Consider the following 22,572-nt stretch of genomic DNA (forward strand, 5'->3'; position numbering starts at 1 on the left):
AGACATTTTTGAGTATTTTTACAGTACTGTGAAATACAAGCCTACACAAAAAAACTAGAAAGGGTTTCGCTATTTTGGTGGAAACTTTATTTTTTCATGGAAAGGTTGACATTTGTATGGAATTGCTCAGATACAGTTTACTTGCTTGACCAACAAACTGGTTCACTGACTGAGCCCCCAAGTCATCAAGTCATCATTTACTCACCTTTTACTTGTTTTAAACCTTTATGCATTTCTTCTTCCGTTAAACACAAGGGAGAGCTTTTAAAGAGACTCGGATTAAAATTTTGTGCCTGACGTTTCTATTGTTTATAACTCATCTCTGAAAAGATACTGCATATGATGCAATCTGGGTGTTGTACAAATCACTGTAGAAATAAAAGTGACTTGACTTGAGATCCTTTAATTCAACCAATAAAATGACAAATTAGAAACATCCGAAGCGTTTCCCATTTTGTGTCTTATGCATTAAACATTCAGCCAACTATCTATCTATGTGGTTATGATGTCTGACAGTAAATTATTCTGGTGTTTTAGTTTATCTGAGACGTACATCCAAATTATCACATCGCTTCTCTAAAAATGTGAAGACTGAGAGAGCAGAATAGGGAGAAACTCTTTGAAAACCCTTTCCAAAGAGTACAAACTCCTCTAATCACTGTGTTAGGGCTTGTGTGTCAGTACGACAAACTTTGTTAAAAAGAGCTGTTTGTGTATCTCTGTACCTGTGACTCATTAGCTGGATATTCTGTGCAAAATAACTTTTAAAATGAAAAGTTTTCTCTGTGATGCAAAGCTGACAGAGAAATCTAAATCTGAGTGATCTTGTTGTGTCTGAAGCTGTAGAAAATGAAGCTTGGGTCTGTAATGTCTGTTTATTATGTCTTTTTTTTCTCTGTGCATTGAAATATTTCAGATATAAGCAGTTTGCAGAGCGTCTGGCACAGTTGGAGGAGGCGGAAGGAACCTTTGATCGCTTCACACTGAGCTACCAGTCATTTGGAATTCAGCGGCGATCCAACAACGGGCTGGTCTTTAGGGAATGGGCACCAGGAGCGAAGGCCGTCTTCCTGACTGGAGATTTCAGTAAGCATTCCCACAATCCTGTCATGCGCAGACCCCTGCCTGTCATATCCTGATGCAAACCCTTTATGTTAGACAGATCTATGAAGCAAAGTACAAGTGGTTTATTGTTGCCAAGGAAACAGGCTTTAATTTTAGGCCAATAATGCTTGAAATGCTCTTCGCGTTTGCAGGGTGAGGAATCTGCAGGGTTTGCGTTGAGTGATTTATTAAGCTGTAATGATGTGCGTTGCCAATTGTGTGCTTGTCTGGATTGTTTACAAGTAGTTTGACAGTATTGTTCTTTTAGAGACGTCGAGAGACTGAGAGGAAGAGTGAGCTGGACTGATTTTTTTGTTAAGTTTTACTCCATTAAAAGCCGATTTGGAGTCTGTTAGAGGCAGGGTTCAAGATAAGGGTAAATTCCCTCTAATCTTGAAGTAACAGGAACACATCCTGCAGTTTGCGTTGTCTCCATTGCCAAGCATCACCATTGTGTCTGAGAAGTGAACTGATGCCCTGGTGGGAAACCATGACTGAAATCGATTGATTGACCCTATTGCAAATTTCACCAAAGCTTCAATTATATACAGTACAAAAGACAATCTTATGTCATTTATAAATTATACAGTGTATGTGATTCTTTTTTTTGGGAAATTTTTTTGCCAACCGATAAAGGTCACAAGTAGGGTGGTCATGATATCATAAAAGTAGGCCATGATAGTGTACCAGTTAAAGTATCATGATACCAAGTAGTATTGTGATTCTTTATTAATTAACTCAAATCTACGAAATAAAGCAAATTGTCACAAATACTATATTCTGTATATTATAATACTTCAATTTAATTCATAATTCTCTTATTATTGAAAACCTATTATTTGCACAGACATTCTGTTTTATTTGTATATACTGGGACTGTTTTCTTGTTATTGCAATAATAATAAGTAAATAAATAAATATATAAATAATTGACTACATTTGATCTGTCATGACTGCTTATGTTATTTGTTTTTAAGTTTTTGTAGATAACTGGCCAACAAAAAATACATAAAAATTAAGATACAAATTATACCAAACAAAATTTGTTACAAGAAGATATTTTTTCAACTAAATGTGAAGTGAAAAAATTATTGTTTTCTTAGTGTTTCCTGTTGCTATTTTCAGTTTTTCTCATCTATTGTATTTTTTTTTCAGTCTTATCAGGTAGGACTCCAAAGTAATTACAAATTCCACTTAAGTGAGTTGTTTTTTTAAGAGATCGTCGCTGTCATTGTAGCTGAATCATATTCACTGGAACAAATGAACTGATTCAGATGTGTTTCTGAACCATCAGCAATTTTGCAGTTTTGCAGCCTTAATACAAACTATTATAATTAAACTAAAATAAAGTGGTCCATTGATTATTTGCCGGCACAAATGAGTGAGCATTTTAGTGACTTTTTCCACATTCAACATTAACTATTGTAGAACCGTTAATGATGATACTACCATTTACAAATTAATAACAGTGGCACCGCTAGTATTTTGAAGCCATAGTATCGTGGTGCTACCGAAGTACCGGTAAAGTACCGGTAAACCGTGCAACCTTATTGATATCCCTGAGTCCCAATGTCCATGTAAAATACAAGCCTAAACAACAAAAATAACTACAAAGTGTTTCGCTATTTTGGTGGAAACTTTTTTCATGGAAAGGTTGACATTTGTATGGAATTGCTCAGATACAGTTTACTTGCTTGACCAACAAACCGGTTCACTGACTGAGCCTCTTTTTTCCCCACAATTTCATCTGTCTATAGCACTTTATCTTTCACTTGTCTATAGCACTTGTTCACTGCTGCTCTTATAGTTGTGTAAATTGCTTCCTTGTCCTCATTTGTAAGTCGCTTTGGATAAAAGCGTCTGCTAAATGACTAAATGTAAATGTAAATCTGGGTTTCTTATCACAGTTGCCCTTGGCTAGCTTAATGGAAAGTTCACCCAAAAATGTATTCAAGTCATCATTTACTCACCTTTTACTTGTTTCAAACCTTTATGCATTTCTTCTTCCGTTAACACAAGGGAGGGTTTTTAAAAGAGTTTTGGAAACCTGTAGCCATTGACTTCTATATTATTTGTTTTTTCTACTATGGGAGTCAATGGTTAAGGGTTTTTCTTCAGAATACCTTATTTTGTGTTCAAACGAAGAAAGAAACTAACAAAAAGTACTAAACCCTTGTGAGGAAGTGTAAATAGGCAGTAAATTTTCATTTTTGGATGAATTATCTTTTTAGTTGGGGTCATTAGAGCTACCTTACAGTTGAATCACATCTTTCAATGGTGAATCATCACTAAACAGACTTAATGCAGACTGCTTATATCAATGCTTATATCAATGTTATAATTAAACTAAAAAAAAGTGGTCTATTGATTATTTGCCGGCACAAATGAGTGAGCATTTTAGTGACTTTTCCACATTCAACATTAACTATTGCAGAACCGTCAATGACGATACTACCATTTACAATGCAAGTACCGGTAAACCATGCAACCCTAGTCACAAGAAGAGTTAAGATTGAATTTGCCAAGCATTTGTGCTGTTCAATCGTTTTGAACTTTTGAACAGTAGTCTATTTGATCGATACAAGAACAAGAACATTGATCATTCAAGAAGCAAACAATGAAGTTCATTAATAAAAACAAAGACAGCAAAAAAACCTGTTTTCATTGGGCACAGTTCATTTTTTTTGTGCATTCCCTTTACCTTGTTCAAGTCTTTGCCATCTTTATGTCCAGATGGCTCATCACTTGTGTGAATTAGGCATGAAACATGCATGACAAAACTTTGATGTATGATGTTCAAATCTCTTTGCTTTTGTGCTACTAAAATAACTGTCAGAGAGACAAAAGAGAAAACAGAAGAGGGTATCAAGAGACAAAAAAGAATTCAAATCAGGAGGATATCAGTCAAGATTAAGAGGCCGATCACACCGAATGCGATTTTACAGTCCAAAGAGGCGAGGTGCACAGCACTGCTTTTTTTGTTAACAAAGAAAAAAGAAGTGCAGCTTGCGTTATTGCCATTGTGTACTGTGCGCTCTCAGATGAAAAAAGACAACTCTGAGCGGAAAAAGTGAGCTTCGTCACTCGCAATCTTTTCATTCTCCAATCAAATGAAAGCAAAGGCTGGGTTTCTGTTGAGGTCACTGCAGTTTTTGTGATGTCAAGATGACTACGAATCACAAATCTTGAATTTCACAATAATATTTAAGATTAAAATGATACCAATATCAACAGCAACACTCTCACACAATACGCAGCTGATTCAGTCGTTGTCTATCGACATAAAAGTCGCACCGCGCATCTTTTTTTCTTGTCAACAAAAAAGGCAGTGAGGTGCACCTCACATTTTTAGAACGGAAAAGCGCATTCTGTCTGATCAGCCCCTAAGAATATAGATTTTACTGTACATTTTATTTATTATTTTTATATTTTTTACCCTTACTCCCAAATCAAATTATTTCATCACATTGTTTGGGATTATAAAAACCTTTCTGGATTCTATTATCACACACAGAAAAAAATTATGTCTGTAAAATTGTTGCAAACAATTTATATGTATTGAATTAAAAAAAATTCTATTTAGAAGTGCTCAACTTAAATGATGTGTTTAAATTCAGCCCAAATAAATTGTTTACAACCACTTAACTTAAAAAATGTAGCAAATGCAAGGAATCATCCTTGAATAATTTTTATTTTGTGCATTTTGTTTTTAACCACTTTTTTTTTTCAGTGTTTTTTTTTTAACCACTGAAATATTAACTTTAGTTTTTGTTTGTTTGTTTATTTTTCCGTATTTTTTCACAAAAAAATGTTTTTAAAAAAGAAAAAGCTCAGTAATAACTTCTACTTCATTCATTTCTACAAACAGCAAACATTAAACACTAAGGGAGCGCTACATTTTGGCGGGATTCTTGCTTTTTACCATTAAATATTTTATTCTTCTCCTTTTGCTGAGAGCGTCTTTCTTTACCTTATGTGTTTCCTTCACCTTGCTTTTGTGCCTCTGTTCCTCACGAGCGAAGCATCTCAACGAGTCCTTCACTCTCTGCCTCAGAGCTCAGTTTTTTCCTCTGAGAGGATGGTTGTTGTTGGAAACTTTGAGTTGAAGTTGTTTTTTTTTTCCTCTCTTTTTTCTTTCCTCTAAGCCTCCATCTGTTTTGACCCGTTGCTGTCCTTGTATCTCAGAGTGAAGCTCTTAGCTGTCAAACGCAGGAGTGGGAACATCTGATACCTGTTCTGAGCTCACGGATCACATATTCTGTCAGTGCAGTTGGCTTGCAGTCCCTGCTTAGAGTCGGCCAATAGGAAAGGGACCACTTTGTGTCAGTTCATGTTGTCAGGAAGAGATCTTAAAGTAGCTGTTTGAAAGCTGCTCTGTGTCTGCTCTGCTGTCTGGTCCTTCCTTCCAACCTTCTCACCTCATACGGCTGACGGAAAAGGTGTGACACTGTCTTCCATAAAAGAGGAAGCCAGAAAACACTTTCCCTGTTTCTGCACACACACACACACACACACACACACACACACACACACACACACACACACACACACACACACACACACACACTTGAATATGTGGTTTATGAGGGCTCTCCATAGAAGTAAGGTATTTTATTGTATGCTCAAAAAACTACTTCTAATATAACCTAACCCTAACCCTATCCCTAAATCCAACCCCTTATAAACTGTAAAACCCAAAAAGTTAAGGTAACTCAAACCGTTTGAGGAAACCGATTGCAACAAACCATTTAAGTTAAAAAACTAATCTATATGAGTACTGTGAACTTACTCCATTTAAGTTGACGTGATGAGGTATTTAATTAACTCATTATCTTCAACACTGAGTTCAAAACTCTTTTCAAATGAGTAGAATTAACTTTCAGTAAATTGAGTTAACTACACTCATTTCATTTAATACAGTTGACTGTTGGGTTTTGCAGTGCAGGACCACTTAAGTCAATTATTTTAATTAAATAGGTTAATCTGGTTCGGTGACATCTTTACTAATTAGACTGATTCTTAAGTACAGCTAACTAATTACTGACTTGATTCAGTGCTGCACTTGCTGATTTTAGAGCTGGACTTGCTGGTCTCTATGCTGGTCTTGCTGGTTTCAGTGCTGGTCTTAATGCTGGTCTTGCTGGTTTCAGTGCTGTCCTGACCAGCAAGCCCAGCACTGAAACCAGCAAGATATACCAGCATCAAAACATACTTTACCAGTATATGCTGTTTATTTTTCAGCAGGACACAATTCTGTAGGAGGAAATAATGTCTTAAATTCAGTCTGTTTTTACCATCTGATTCACAAAGCCAATGTGAATGATTCCAACTCATTTTAAACTTTAAACAGTGAAAACAATGGCTTACACTTCTGTTTTTTTCCACATTTGATTTACAGTAGAAGTCCAAAATTACAACAAAGATTTCTGTTTGTAACTCATTCATTCGTTCGTTTTCCTCTGGCTTTATCCCTTATTTATCAGGGGTCACCACAGCAGAATGAACAACCAACTTATCCAGCATTACGCAGCAGATACCCTTCCAACCGCAACCCAGCACTGGGAAACACTCAAACACACTCACTGATACACTATGGCCAATATAGTTCATTCAATTCGCCTAAACAGCATGTCTTTGAACTGTGGGGGAAACCGGAGCACATGCACACATGCAAACTCCACACAGAAATGCCAACTGGTCCAGCCCAGACTCAAACCAGCGACCTTCTTACTGTTTATAATTCTTTTTCTTAAACCAATCTGAAGGATTCATTCATAAATCAACTCATTTGTTCCTTAAAATCAATCCACTAAGTAAATATTCACCTACAGTACATATTTATTTGTTATATTTCATTCACGAAACTAACCTCAATACCATAAATGACTAAACAAACACATAAATAAGACCTTCCATCAGTAATTGCTTTGGGATCAGTCCCCATTTTCCCAGTGTTTGTAACAGCGTCTTGTGGTTCCCATAGAAACAACTGATAAGGAGATTCGCAGTAGCTGGAAATAACATGATTTTTTTACGTAATTAATGCTTAATCAATAACAATAATGCCACAGGTCACTTCATATTTTATATATTAACTTTGAACAGAGATTTACAATGGATAAATATATATGTACCGGTTATTAATAGCAACCTGTTCTGTACATATTCATCTATTGTAAATCTCTGTTCATAGTTAATACAACTTGTATATAATGTTCATAGTACAGTTACAGTATCTGTAAATATTACCCATAGTTTTTCTATAATTGTACTTTATAACTTATAGCTATATTCTACACTTGCTGCTATTACACTCCTGGTTGAACCTAAACTGCTTTTTGTTGACTTGTACTTGTACATGTGTAATGACAATAAATTTGAATCTAATCTAATCTAATCTAATCTAATATTTTGTTGCTGGTTTAAAATATGTAATTTAATTGGAAGTTCATTGAGCAGTTTTCAAGATTTCAGGATTCCCCCATTCATCCAGACTTTGGTCTTGTTGAGTGAACAGACTTTCCTTGAATCAGATTTTGGTGAGGTCTACAAATGTTTAAAGCTGGCAGGAAAGTAATAGCCAACTAATAATCTAACCCACTGATTGATTTAACTCTCAGCGGTTCCAATGTGCCACGTCTCAATGCACTCTTCTCACTCTTCTCTCCTAAGACTTATTGTCTCTGTGTTTAATCGGAAATCCTCTGGGAATGAGTGCACAACTAGAAAAATGTAGCAGGTGTCTTATTGCAATGCAGTCAAACCGCCTCTGGCCACCTTCCCATGTCTGATTGAGAGTTGTGTTGTGATCTGCAGCCTGTGCAGAGAAAGTCCTGAGAGTATGACCTGTGAAAAACATCACATTTTACACTTCATTCTGCTTCTTGTTCCTATAGATATCTATAATCCATGGCCATACGTTCGCAAGAAGCTTAGTCCTGGGGCTTCACTTATGCTGTTTCAGCAATTATGGATTATAGCTGGAAGACATGATGCATATTGACACAGATCCTCCCTCAAAGTCTTCTCTTAATACACTGCTTACATGGCTCGAAGAGAATATTGATCTCAAAAGCCTGAAGCACCTTTTAAAATGATAATTGATGATAAGGAGTGAATGATTAGTTCATGGTTCTTCTCATAGTGTTGTCTTTGTATCTCAGCAGCTTCCTCATTAAGCATGTGGTATTGATTTATTCCAGCAGCTGATCGATAGATCAGTAGTCCTTTGGTCAAGCAAGGACTTTGTAAGTGAGATATGTTTCCTTTTTTATTTAGAAATGACTGTGTGGATAGTTAATGAGAACTGACTGTGTGGTCACTTAGTGTGCTATGGATATGGGGTTTTATTTTAATTACTTATTGCAGTAAAGCCACAAACCTGGATGCAATCACTGAACTTAACTTATTTTTTGCAATTGCATTTATTTTTCTCAATTTCTACTACTGTATTTGTCACAATTTCACTGTGTTCCCTCTTGTTTTTATTATTTGGGATTAGTATATCTGATAAATATTTTTTAGTCTTGCAATTGCAATTTTAACTATTTCTCACATGTAAACTAATAATTTTTAATGAATATTTGACTTTTATTGTAACTATTTCTCACAAATGTAATTTTCTTCTATGTAATCGCAAGTATATTGATCATAATGATATTACTTTTTAAAAATATTATTTTTAATCTTTTAATTTACAAATGAGCACAATGTCTGGCCATAATTAGAGCATTATTTTTCCTAAATGCTCCCAAAATCTTCCATTCGTGACATTATTTGTTAATTATGCATAATTATGCCATAATTGTATATTTTATATCATCACTTAAGATCTTGCATTTGTTATTATTTTTTCTCAAGCAGTGCAGTTTTAATTAGGGCTGCACAATATATCGTTTCAGCATCGTTATCGCAATGTGTTCGTTCACAATAGTTACATCGCAGGATCTGCAATGCCCAATCGAGATTAGAGCTAGAGATTATTTCAGGAGCCACAGTTGAAAACATTGATTTGTGGAGTCATTGCGACGTTTGTTATTTGGTAAATCATTCAGGCATAATAAATTATGAAGTTAACTGTAATTTTGTACATGTATGAGCAATATCACATGAGTAGCAGTGTGATGTGGCTATATATCAACACTGGTGGGAGGCGTGTGGCGGCCGAGTGCCTTAGTGTCCCACCAATGACGATATACAGCCACATCGCACTGCTACGAGTGTGATATTGTGTTTATACAACAGATTGATGGCATAATCGTGTATATAAAAAAGAAAATCAAACACGTAGAGTCTAAAAATCCTTTTGTATTAGGAACTACTTTCTTCCACTATTCATTCACATCTGCAGTTGACATCAAAACAGCGGAGACCTTTGCTACTTCACCAACGTCATTTAAGAGCTAGTATTTAAAGGATTTTCTAGCGTAATGTCGAAAGTGATGACAAAGCAGGTAATTTTGCTGACATTTTAAGATTATACGGCTGAACAGCATGAAATGCCATCAGTCTACAGAGATTTCCCAGTAATTCTCTTTTGCAATCGGGAGATCACAATAATTATCTCAGCAATTATCTTAGCAGCGCCAACACTACCAGATTATTGTTGTTGTTTGCAATAAGGACAACTTCTAAACACATGCGGGCACCAAAAAGTAACTCAGGGTTATACAAACCTTATAAATAAACTGCATAGTTGCAATCTTAACAACATTCTCGACTAAAAAAGCCTCAAAAGTAAATTATGTTGTCCAACAGCTGCAATATTTGTCAAACTTTGAAGTGTCCTCGCTTGTCGCTGTATGTGAGTGGAGTAATACACAAGGGTGAAGGGTTAAGAGGATGGACAAGTGCTGTTATTTGCAGAATATTGCTAGGCTATATCAGATTTAAGAACCAGACAGAACTATAGCATAAATTAATTTAAGTTGATTGAGCCTAAAACATTTAAGTAAAGTAACAAAAAATCTCAAGAATTGTGTTGTTTCCACTCATTTTAAATAAATAAGTAGTTTGAATAAACAGCAAATGTATTTTTTAGTGTATTTGATTATTCAGTTTGTGGTCCTGATTATCGCTACAACTCTAAAGCACTTTTATTTTTTCACTTGCATCCTTGTATTTATCAATACAAGGATGCTCCTCCTCCTTGTATTTATCAACACTGATTGGCTTTTTTTACATTTTATGCAGCTTCTCTCCCTTACAAAATCATGAGTCACCCTAATATTATGAATTCTTTTCAAATAGAGCTATTCCAGTCATCTGGTTACATTATAGTTAATATCGCAGTATGTATCACAGTAAAATAAAGCATTGCAATGTCAATTTTTTTGAATATCTTGCATCCCTAGTCTCAATATAATCTAGCTCGACCTGCTGGCAAAAGGAAATGACATGTTTTACACTGTAACAAACTCTGAACAAATTTTCTCGTATCAGCATCAAATTTAGGGGGTGTTATCTGAAAGCTCTAGTGATGATATATTGCAAGAATCTAGAGTTTTTGTTGAAAGGTGTTTTTTGCCATGAAAAGCAAGCTGGTATAACTCAGGCTAACTGTCCAGTCTGCCCCAAATTCCACACATTTGATTATAGTACTATACTGAAGACTTCTACATGTGAATATTCAATCACAGTCATAGCGCCACCTGCTGAAAGAAGTATGAATGACATAAATAGCTAGCATTGTCAGTTTTTTTTATATTTATCAGCTTAAATTAATATTGTCCATTGTGTTCTGTCATCCGGGCGGCTTTGAGCCTGGCTGCGAGGCCCCTTTCATCACTGCTTGCAGCTTTAATTTTAATTGTCCCTTTTAATATTGCAATGTGACTCTACAGTATATGTATATTTTTGCTCTGAGGCAGAAACATATTACTTTAACAGCACTTTCATTACATACTCATTCCCTCCAATAAGGAACCATAGTATTATTGGAATTTCATGGTACTTTTATGCGTAACATGACATTGAATATATTGCACTACCATGATACTGATATGATACTTAAATGTACTTAAACAAATCAGTACTCTCAGACATAACCGATAATATATACATATACTGTATAAAACAAGTTATAAAATAATTTTTTGTTTGTCAGTATGTAAACTGAGAAGACTGCTTTAAAAATACTCAAACAGTTCACTGTGCTACATCAGCGAGTACATGAAGTGTGCGTGTGTTTGCTATCGATACATCCACACCTTTCTCAGAGTTAGTGAATCCATACGCACGGGTGAAAAGGCCACGTCGTTCCCTCTGGGGAAAGAAGCTGTTTACTAGAATTCAAGATCGCAGCAAAATGTTGTCTGTCCTCTCGCGCTGACACTACTTATATCTGTATGACCGGCGGTCGCTCTCCTGCCTGACCATCCCCCCAATATATCACATCCTTCCCTTTTCTATTTATCCCTCTGCCTTTTTTGTAATTATCTCTCCCTGAGACCCAGAGGCAGTGTCATAGGAAATCCCTACTTCCAATTTGGCGTGAGATTGCGTTTTGACATGGCTCATATTATATGGTTTCAATTTCACAGTGGGTTTGAAAGAGAGCGAGTGAGAGAAAGAGAGAGAGAGAAAATTTGGGTCTGGGGGAGCTGGTTCTTGATCTGGGCTGCAGGTGGGGTAGGAATATTGCACTGGCGCTGGTCCTTTATTGATTTATTTATGTATATTCCCTTTCTGCTCTCCATTAGAGTATGTAATGTGAAAAGAGATACACAGAGGCATACGGGGCAGAACGGCAGAAATTACCCACAACAAATCAGTATCTCTTTTCAGTGCTTTTGAGAGAGGGGGGTCATGCAGTCTTGCGTGGCTTTTTTCCCAGAAACTGAATGAAGAGTCTGAGGGAGTTGGTAAAGTCAGCTGCGGTTATGCAGCTCTGCGTTTTCGCTAGACTCTGCCTCCGCATTTATTCAGCTGTTGAAGCAATGGATGAATGGACTTGCTTTAAAAGAGTATGTAAATATACTGTGCCTCGCAGAAGTATGCAGATTCATAGTCTGTTTTGAGAGAATCTGCATGCAAATGTAGATGGTAGTTTTATCTAAACATTGAGAAGTTCATTTTAAAAGGTTCATTTATCTATTTTAGACCTATATATACACACTGCCTGGCCAAAAAAAGTTGATGTTTAGATTTGGGAAGTACTTCAGAGTCAGTCAAACCACAAATTATTCAGACACTTCATAAATATTTTAAAGACTTTTTTTACTGGTTCTTCATACAGTTGACTAAAAAAACAACAGGAATTGAAGAACCCTCTACAATAAGTCTGAATTGTCTGATGTGTTTTTGGTTGAGCGACATGGTGGCTTAGTGGTTAGCACTGTTGCCTCACAGCAAAAAGGTTGCAGGTTTGAGTCCCGGCATGGTCAGTTGGCATTTCTGTTTGCATGTTCTTCGCGTGTTCGGGTGGGTTTTCTTCAGGTGCTCTGGTTTCCCCCTCAATCCAAAGACATGTAGGTGAATTGAATGAACTAAATTGGCCAGAGTGTATGCGTGTGAATGAGTGTGTAGGGGTGTTTCCCAGTACAAGGTTGCAGCTGGAAGGGCATCTGCTGTGTAAAACATATGCTAGATAAGTTGGCGGTTCATTCCGCTGTGGTGACCCCTGATAAATAAAGGGACTAAGCCAAAGGAAAATGATTGAATGAATTTGGGAAAAGAGTCCAATTTTAAGCTACTTGTTCAGACACTTCTAGGTGTTTGTGTGTGGAGAGAAAGAAAAAACTGTCAATGAAAAGGAACAAGCGAAAACTGTCACAAGAAGGTCAACAATCATTTTAAGGAGCTCCACAGTTCAAGAACGGAGTAAAAGCACCTCAACAAATCATATCAAGAGCTCTTTATAGCACTTGTATGAACGGGCATAACCAAAGAAGCTACTTAAAAACATTCTTGTGGACACGCATGGAGTTTGCAATTGTTTTTATAATAGCAACCCATGAAAACATGTCTGACTGTCACATAAACAGTCATCTATTCTATTCATTCATTTCCATTCATTTTTTTTCGGCTTTGTCCCTTATTTATTAGGGATCACCACAGCGGAATGAACCACCAACTTATCCGGAATTTCATTTACGGTGCAAATGCAACCCTTTACTGTGAAACCACTCGATTCATTTATTTGCTTTTCAATTAAAGGGTTAGTTCACATCAACTTTAAAATATGCTCACCATTTACTCAACGTTGTGATGTTTCAAACACATAAATTTAGCATTCATCCTTGTATCACAAGCTATTTTTTTTAAACAACAACAGGAGAAAATGATAAACTAGCTTAGACTTGTCATGTATATTGCTGCTCTCTGGTGGTTTGAAGTGCTTCTTTTAGACTCATTTGTAAGTCGCTATAAACACAACTTGATCACTAAACATACAGTAAATATAAAGTAAAACCCACCTGCTTGTTGGAGCTCAGATGTGCCATGTGATGCTCAAGAATGAACCCATTGGTTCACACGTCAATCAAGCACACTTGAGCTACTGTTACCAAATCTGAATGCTGTGTTCCTCATTAAATGATCATGTCTCTTCACAAGACATTGAAAGGGATCAAATTTCGTTTGGGTTTGTAATGACTTGAATGTGAGCAAATTAATTGTTTTTAATTTCATGGACAATGTACCATTTATTCTATTCTGCTTTGGCATATTAAGTCGTATCATCATATATTGCCAGACAGATAGCTCCGGTAAAACATTAAAATGCTTTTTTGATGCTTTTGATTATTTTTTTAGCTTTAAATCTTATTTAAAAAACATAAACCCACATAAAAAAATAGGTCAGTGACTATTAATAATTAATTATGTTTTTCTTCAGATTCTTGGGAAAAACAGTCTCACCCTTTCACGCAGAACGAACATGGAAAATGGGAACTTTATCTCCCTCCGAAAGTGGACAAATCTCCTGCCATCGAGCACCTGACCAAAGTTAAGGTACAAATCACACCATATGATAATTTTATATGTAAAGCCTGCTTGGTTTATCATATAAACATATATCAAAAACACTAGCAGAATTAAAATTTCAACATATTTGAATTAATCATACCATACCATCAGAAGAGTTAAATACCAATAACTTATGATTAACAAATACTCTTTATTTTGTTGAAAATACAATGATCAAAATTTGAGAACAGCAATGATTTTAACTGTAGTAGTTGTACATTTCCAAAGGTTATAGCAGTCATAAATGTGCAGGATACAAATCATTAACCTGTTCAGAGGTGAACTGCTGACCAATTCCAGCTGCATTTTTAAACCGATTGCTCATTGAGATTCTTTACATTATCCTGACCTCTCCCGCATTTGTCATTCATGGACGACCAGGTGACTTGAATGAGTTAGTGATATTTTAAAGATGTGGTGTTGTATGAATTAGATTTGAAGGGGCCAATTTATGGCTGAAGGGGTAACTCCTTTGGCCTTCGTTTGGACACTGTATTGGTGGGTTCAAGTTACTTTAGAACAGAAGGCTACCAGCTAAACTAGATTTGTCAAGTAATTAAGGAAATTACCGACACCAGAGGAATCAGGAAGTGTTCTCTAATTTTGATCATATCTCAGTATTTAAGTAGTTTGTTTCAGAAAACAGGTTACTCATAAATATGCTTTAAAATGTCCCTTTTACTCCAGTTAGACTCAAACTAAACAAGGACTTAGAAATGTAGAAAACTGTAGGTTTCCAGCAAGCATTTGTTTCTGTATAAAATACTTTTAATAGATGACTAAACATAGATGGCTTAGCTATAACAGGGTTAGATTTGGGCTGCCAATAAAAAAATCTAAAATACATACCTGAATAGTCCAAAACTAAACTTGTCATCTTTCATTTATATCCACTGTAAAAATCAAAAGTTAAGGCAACTCAAATCCCTTTGAGGAAGCTGATTGTAACAAACCATTTAAGTTCAAAAACTAATCCTAATGAGTACTGTGAACTTAATCCATTTGAGTAAACGAAGTTATTTGAGCACAGTAAAACCCAATAAATGATGAGAACTCAAACCAACTGAGAACTGTAAAACCCAATAAGTTAAGGCAACTCAAACCGTTTGAGGAAACCGACTGCTACAAACCATTTGAATAAAAAAAACTAATCTATATGAGTACTGTGAACTTACTCCATTTAAGTTGAAGAAATGAGGTATTTAATTCACTCGTTGCCTTCAACACTGAGTTTAAAACTCTTTTCAAGTGAGTAGAATTAACTTTAAGTAAGTTTTGTGTTAACTACACTCATTTCATTTGATAAAGTTGACTGTTGGGTTTTATAGTGCATTATTAATAGCCTGTTAAAGTTTTAAGCTAGACTACAGCTTTTTTTTTTTTTTTTTTAGTCCATGATTGACTGCTTCTTCAAATACACGGAATATACTTATTTATCTTATTTGTGTTTAATTCGATGGAATAAACATGGACTTGGCCATTTTTCAGAAAATAGCCTATTTATTACATTTTTTAATATTTTATATTTATTTAGCCTAAATAGGATATTAAATTATATTTTATTTATTTATTTAAACTATATTAAATTACAACCTTCATTTTACCATTCATTTTAGCTTTAACAGTTTACTGATAACTAATCAAAGAACATTTACAAAGTAAATTTGCATATACAAAGTGATTTAAATCAAAATGTGATCTGAAGTGTTGCAGCTCTTTCATTTCTGGAATTTAAAGTCTATTTTATTGGCTGCAGTTTTTATCTTCACATCTTGTGAGGTAAAATTTGGATTAGTGAAAGACTGTGTGTCTTTTCAGCCCGATTAGAAGCTGTTAGCCGCTCTGCTAAGGCAGAACGGGATCTTGGCTCTTTCTGTCCCAATAGACCGATGGTCATTGGCAGGTTTGGGTGGCATTTGTGGGGCAAAGCTGCTTGACTTGGCTCTTAGGGTTAATCTGGGGTTGATGGGAAGGGGGAGCAGATGGGGACATTGAGTGCCCAACAAGTTCCCATTTGCCAGAGTTGGCGGGGTACACATGTCCAGCACAGTTTGCTGCAGTGCCATGTTATGAGCACCCTGACTCCGCCAGACACCGGAGGTTGATCTGATCACATTAGTCCTGCTTCAGCTGAGCTCAGAGCAACCACGGATCATTTTCCACCTCCAGCCCTTTATAACATGTGCCTGGGTGGGTTTTTAAGACAAATGTTTTAGTTGCACTATTAGTGAGCTAGTCTCTTGGTTAGAGATCCAAACTGCAAAAGTAGCATGTTATTTCTCGAGTAGCATGTTTTTTCTCAGTAGCATGTTATTTATTAAATGATATTGGTATTCCTTTTATCATGTTAATGCAGAATCTATCTATATGTCTATCTGTTTGTCTGATAAAAAATAACCTTGTCAGTGATACTACACACTAATGCATCTGTATTTAAGTCTAACTCTATTGAATCATATTCCCATAGTAAATGTTGATTAGTAAAATTGTTGATTTTGAAATTATTTAAATAGGCAAATAATACATTATATAATTACAAATTAATTTTACATACAGAACAGAAATCACAACATTTACGCAGATAAAGTGTTTAACTCTTTTCTTTTATTTCTTTTTCTTTTTTTTTACAGTCATTGTGTGTGTGTTTTTTTGTTTTTAAACAAATATTAAAGGGAATTTTGGATCTGTTTTATCATTCCATAAACCCATAAACGCTAGCACATTGGTAAAAAAAAGTTTTTAAAAATCTGTAATTCTGTAGAAGGTTAATTAAGTTACCCTCTCTGTAAATGTGTCTGAGATACTCTACAGTGCATTAATATATACACTCACCGGCCACTTTGTTAGGGACACCTTATTAGGTGCATCACGCAGTTGTTGCAGATTTGTCAGCTCCACATCCATGTTGCGGACATCCCAATGATGCTCTATTGGATGGATCCATGCTTTCATGTTGTTGATGCCATATTCTGACCCTACCATCCAAATGTCGCAGCAGAAATCAAGAATTATTAGATCAGGCAACGTTTTTCCAATCTTCTATTGTCCAATTTTGGTGAGCCTGTGCAAATTTTAGCCTCAGTTTCCTGTTTTTAGCTGAAAGGAGTGGCACTTGGTTTGGTCCTCTGCTGCTGTAGCCCATTTGCCTTAAGGTTGGATGTGTTGTGCCTTCATAGATTCTCTTCTGCATACCTCGGTTGTAACTAGTGGTTATTTGAGTTACTGTTGCCTTTCTATCAGCTGTAACCAGCATAGCCATTCTTCTCTGACCTCTGGAATCAACAAGGCATTTGCACCCACAGAACTGCCGCTCACTGGATATTTTCTCTTTTTCAGCCCATTCTCTGTAAACCCTAGAGATGGTTGTGCATGAAAATCCCAGTAGATCAGCAGTTTCTGAAATATTCAGACCAAGCCGTCTGGAACCAACAACCATGCCACATTCAAAGTCACTTAAATCTTCCCCATTCTGATGCTCATTTGAACAAACAAGCCTAAATGTGCTGAGTTGCGGCCATATAAATGGTTGTTTAGAAATAGGTGTTAACAAGCAGTTGGACAGGTGTACCTAATAAAGTGGCCGGTGAGTGTATAAATACCATGTTACCAATACACACATATTTTCATTCAGCATTTATATTACTTTTTTGATTAAATGAAAAGTCTGAAGAGCCCCTTTTTAAGGAGAGAGAAAGGTGTGTGAGTGTAAGTGAACGAGAGGAGAAGGGAAGCCCATTTATGTCCATAAAAAGCGGTCAGTGGCTGAATTTTCTCTTTTTCACCGAGTGTAAGGTGGACAGATGGAGTCCTGGCTCTATGTGGAGGTTTCTATAAGGTAATTGGCTGTCATACACAGCTTCTTTAAACCTGCAGAGGAGATCCAGGGAGGGAATTTAATGGGGGGTGAGCGGCCCGGTTTAACATATGGAAACTGGGGCGGCTGAACTTCTGCCAGGAGTTCACTTTTCCTTCCATCAGAATATCCTGTTGGAGACTCTGATTAAATTGTATCTCTCTAACTCTCTTACACACTTATAATTTTGCTCATTCTCACCAGGTCCATGTATTTTCTCCCCTACCTCGAATTCTCCTTCAGGCATGCTGGAGGTGTGTAATCTATGTGTGCTGGCCTGTTTTCTAACCTTCTTTATAAAATATAATCAGCAGCTCTTGAGCTTTAAGCACAGAATTCAGGAACTCATTTTGACTAGACTTGAGGGGGGAAAAACTGTAGAATAGTCATATAGACCTTTTTAATAGTTATTTTTGGAGTGCCAAATTTGCATTTATATGTATTTATTTGTACACTACCAGCGCTAAAGACATTTTATAAAACAACCTTGGTGTTTCAAACACAATACAAAACACACTGACATTTTTTATATATTCAATAAATCATGTAATATATAATAGATATATTTTATAAGTACTTGTCACATGAAATGATTGCGATCAAGGTAAAGAAAACATACAGCAGTCAAAAATAAGGCATGCATATATAATATTTATTGGCAAGCAAACTGTGTACTGTACGTATATATATATATATATATATATATATATATATATATATATATATATATATATATATATATATATATATATATATATATATATATATATATATATATATATATATATATATATATATGTATATGTATGTATATGTATATATATATGTATATATATATGTATATATATATATATATATATATATATATATATGTATATATATATATATATATATATATATGTATATATATATATATATATATATATATATATATATATATATATATATATATATATATATATATATATGTATGTGTATATATATATATATATATATATATATATATATATATATATATATATATATATATATATATATATGTGTATATATATATATATATATATATATATATATATATATATATATATATATATATATATATATATATATATATATATGTGTATATATATATATATATATATATATATATGTATGTATATATATATGTATGTATGTATGTATGTATGTATATGTATGTGTGTGTGTTTGTGTCCGTGCATGCGAGTGTGTGTGCGTGCGTGCGTGCGTGTGTGTGTGTACAGTATGTGCTCTTGCCTCACTGATGGCACAATGTATTTTTCTATAGACACATTTCAATAGATTCACAGTGTTCATAGAAAATTAGGATAATATTTTGATTTGTTGTGTACAGTATGTTGCATTCTGAATGGATTTGAGTACTGTATAGTTATAGGTACGTGAAGTTCAATGTGTTTATTTTTATTCATCAATGAAAACTTATATTTCTCTAAAAAGCTGTACACAAATAGTTTTTTTTTTCATGTGTTCTTTTGTGTGAACTTGAATTCTATGGACCTGTATCGCAAATGAAAAACCATATACAGTCAAAATTATTAGCCCTCCTGTAAATGTTGTTTTCTTTTTTAAATGTTTCATAAAAGATTTTTAAAACGGCAAGGAATTTTTTTACAGTATTGCTGATTATATATTTTATTCTGGAGAAAGTCATTCATTCAATCATTTTCCTTCATCTTAAGCCTCAATCACACTATAGGCGACTCGCAGCGGCAAAGCATCTAGCGACAGTTCATTTGCACGGAGAGCCAGAAACTTTCAGTGACCTCCGTCTACGTGAGCGACAGCGACCATGTGGGCATGTCGAGAGTTGCAACAAAGTTGAAAATCCCTTAACGTTATGCAAATGAAGAGTAACTTTCTTGAGCGACAGCCAATAGGAGCACCAGTAGAGCTCACGTGATCCTCTCTCAGCTCACTCAGAGGGCGATTGTATTCGAGCTGTACATACCTGCACAGACCTGCGTTTGCAGCTGGTCGCCACTCAGAGTGACAGGCAGCTACAAAGTCGCTGCTAGTCTGGATGAGGCATTAGTCTCAGAATGAACTATTAATTTTTATTTCTTTTCGGCTTGGTCCCTTTATTAATCAGCGTCGCCACAGCGGAATGAACCAAAGACTTATCCAGCAAATGTTTTACAAGCGGATGCCCTTCCAGCTGCAACCCAGTATTAGGAAATACCCATACACACTCATTCACACACACTCATACACTATGAACAAATTAGTATTCAATTCACTTATACCGCATGTCTTTGGACTGTTAGAGAAACCAGAGCATCCGGAGAAAACCCACGCCAACACGAGGAGAACGTGCAAACTCAACACAAAACTCGAACCAGCGACATTCTTGCTGTGATGCGACAGTGATAACCACTGAGACACCGTCCACCCCTTAAGCAGTATTTTTTCGTGATTGTCTACAGATCAAACCATCATTTTGTAATGATTTGCCTAATTCATCTAATTACCATAATTAAGCCTTTAAATTGCACTTTAAGCTGAATACTAGTATCTTGAAAAATATCTAGTAATATTATTACTGTCGTCAAGGCAAAGATAAAATAAATCAGCGATTAAAAATGAGTTATTAAAACTTTTATGTTTAGAAATCGACAAAATCAGCGAAATTCCACTGTGGTGACCCCTGATGAATAAAGGGACTAACCCGAAGGAAAATGAATGAATGAATGAATGTTTAGAAATCTGTTGAAAAAAATCTTTCCATTAAAGAAACATTAAGGAAAAAAATATACAGGGAGACTAAAAATTCAGAAGGGCTAATAATAATAACTTAACAAGATTATTGGTGAAACTTAACAATTTATTGTTTAACCTTACCACATAATATTCAATGAACAATGAGAAAAAAGAAAAAGAACATCTCATTAATTAATTAACATCATATTGACAAGCATCACATCAATCAGAACCATTCAGTATCATTCAGTAGACATTTATGATTTACTGTAAAACTGCACAATTGGTAAAAGCGAACGAGGCATGATACAGTAGTTGCTAGCCAGTGTTTTCAGGTGCAAGCATGCACTTTCAGTGTTTGATGAGATTCCCTTTCATCGTCCCCTTAATCAATGTTGCCTAATACATTTCCCACACACGGCCTTCTGCTGGGTGCCAAATGAATTTGAAACCTGCTGTAAGCGTTGGTTAAAATCAACTCAGCATTTTATTTTTTTTCTTCATCGCTGGGACCAACAAACCTCATTTATTCAGGCATGAATATTTCAGTGCCCTGCATAGTGATATTGCATTTAAAAAAAACAAGAACACTGGATGCTCAAAGACTTTTACCTGCTGAAGGTGATCAATACAGATCCCCGGGTGGCTTCCAGATCTCCAAGCAAGACCATGTTTAATTCTCTGTGTGGGTACACTCTTTTTGTTGTGCTTCTGTTTGTTGAGAGATACCTCTGCGGCTCCAGACAGCTGGTTCAGGGGTATAGTCGTCGTCTCGAGGGAAATCAAAACACTGTTAACTGGAGTCTGAAGGAAGTAAGGAGAAAGGAGAGTTTTCTAGAGGTTTCTTCTTGCTCAAAGTGTGTGGGAAGAGATATGGTACTTATGTGTGTGCGGTTGAAGAAGTGGTATAGTGGAGGGAATACGCAGGGATATGGTGTATGCCCACTTCTTTATCACTGGCCATTGCGTATACTGTAGCCACTTCTAAATGCCCTCTGATGCACATCATTTAGTAGTGTTTAGGGGAGATTCTATTTTCATTCTTCATGTTTTTTGTTTTAGATTTATATTTTTATAATTATTTATCTATATTTTTTATTCACATCATTTTTTTTTCTATTGACAGTGAATGTTTTATCTGCTTCTTATGCTCTCTGTGCACCTCAAGTTTTAACTTATAGCTGTGCCTTACATTTTTTAAACCTCTGAAAGCCTGAAGATTGACAAAAATCAGTTCTGAACAAAAAAAAACTTGAAATCATTGACCAATTGAATGAATGGAGAGGCGGGTCTTCACTTGTGACAAGACAGCTGTTCGAGCACACTTGTGTGTAATGTTTAGCTAAAGTTTCTGGTAAAATGACATGTCACCTGGAATTACTGTGCAACATTGTGCAACTTGGTTTGATATATGTTTTTTCTTGTTTTTGGGTGTTAAAAATGTCAGCCCAAGGAGCAGCATTTACACTAAAACAAAATGATGCCTGCATTGTTGCAAACTATGTATATGGGTTGAATTTAAACAAAAAAAATTTTATTGAGAAATGTTCAACTTAATTTGTTTGTTTATATTCAGCCTAAATATATTGTTTACAACCACTTAAATTGAGTAAATCCAAGGAATAATCATTGAATCATCTTTTTCAGTGTATCTTTGCTATATTAAAGAGTCTTTACAGTTGGTACAATTCTGTTCTCTTTTATTCCAGATAGCAAAACAAGTGACTAACTGTCTGTTTTGCAGTATTAAACAGAGATTTATACCTATTTCATCAGGCTTCAAAAATTCTTCAAAAAGAACACAAAGAATAGTCTTCTCAGCTACCATATGCTGCTGTTTCAGATACAGCCGGAGGCGGGAATTTCAGCAGTGAAGTGTCCCACTTCCAACCTCAGCTCATCCCAGTCCAATT

The 22,572-nt window shown here is 35.4% G+C and overlaps 1 protein-coding gene across 1 annotated transcript in view; it reads left to right on the forward strand.

The window, feature by feature from the left end:
- The window catches only part of gbe1a (glucan (1,4-alpha-), branching enzyme 1a), a 251,831-nt gene that overhangs the window by 22,661 nt on the left and 206,598 nt on the right, over positions 1-22,572 (forward strand). Inside the window, exons 2-3 of the mRNA XM_056466954.1 lie at positions 917-1,086; positions 13,940-14,055. Coding sequence (XP_056322929.1) covers positions 917-1,086; positions 13,940-14,055 — 286 coding nt within the window. The remainder of the gene's footprint in view (positions 1-916; positions 1,087-13,939; positions 14,056-22,572) is intronic.

The sequence above is a fragment of the Danio aesculapii genome, chromosome 10 (genome assembly GCF_903798145.1).
Source record: "Danio aesculapii chromosome 10, fDanAes4.1, whole genome shotgun sequence".
Taxonomy (NCBI): Eukaryota; Metazoa; Chordata; class Actinopteri; order Cypriniformes; family Danionidae; genus Danio; species Danio aesculapii.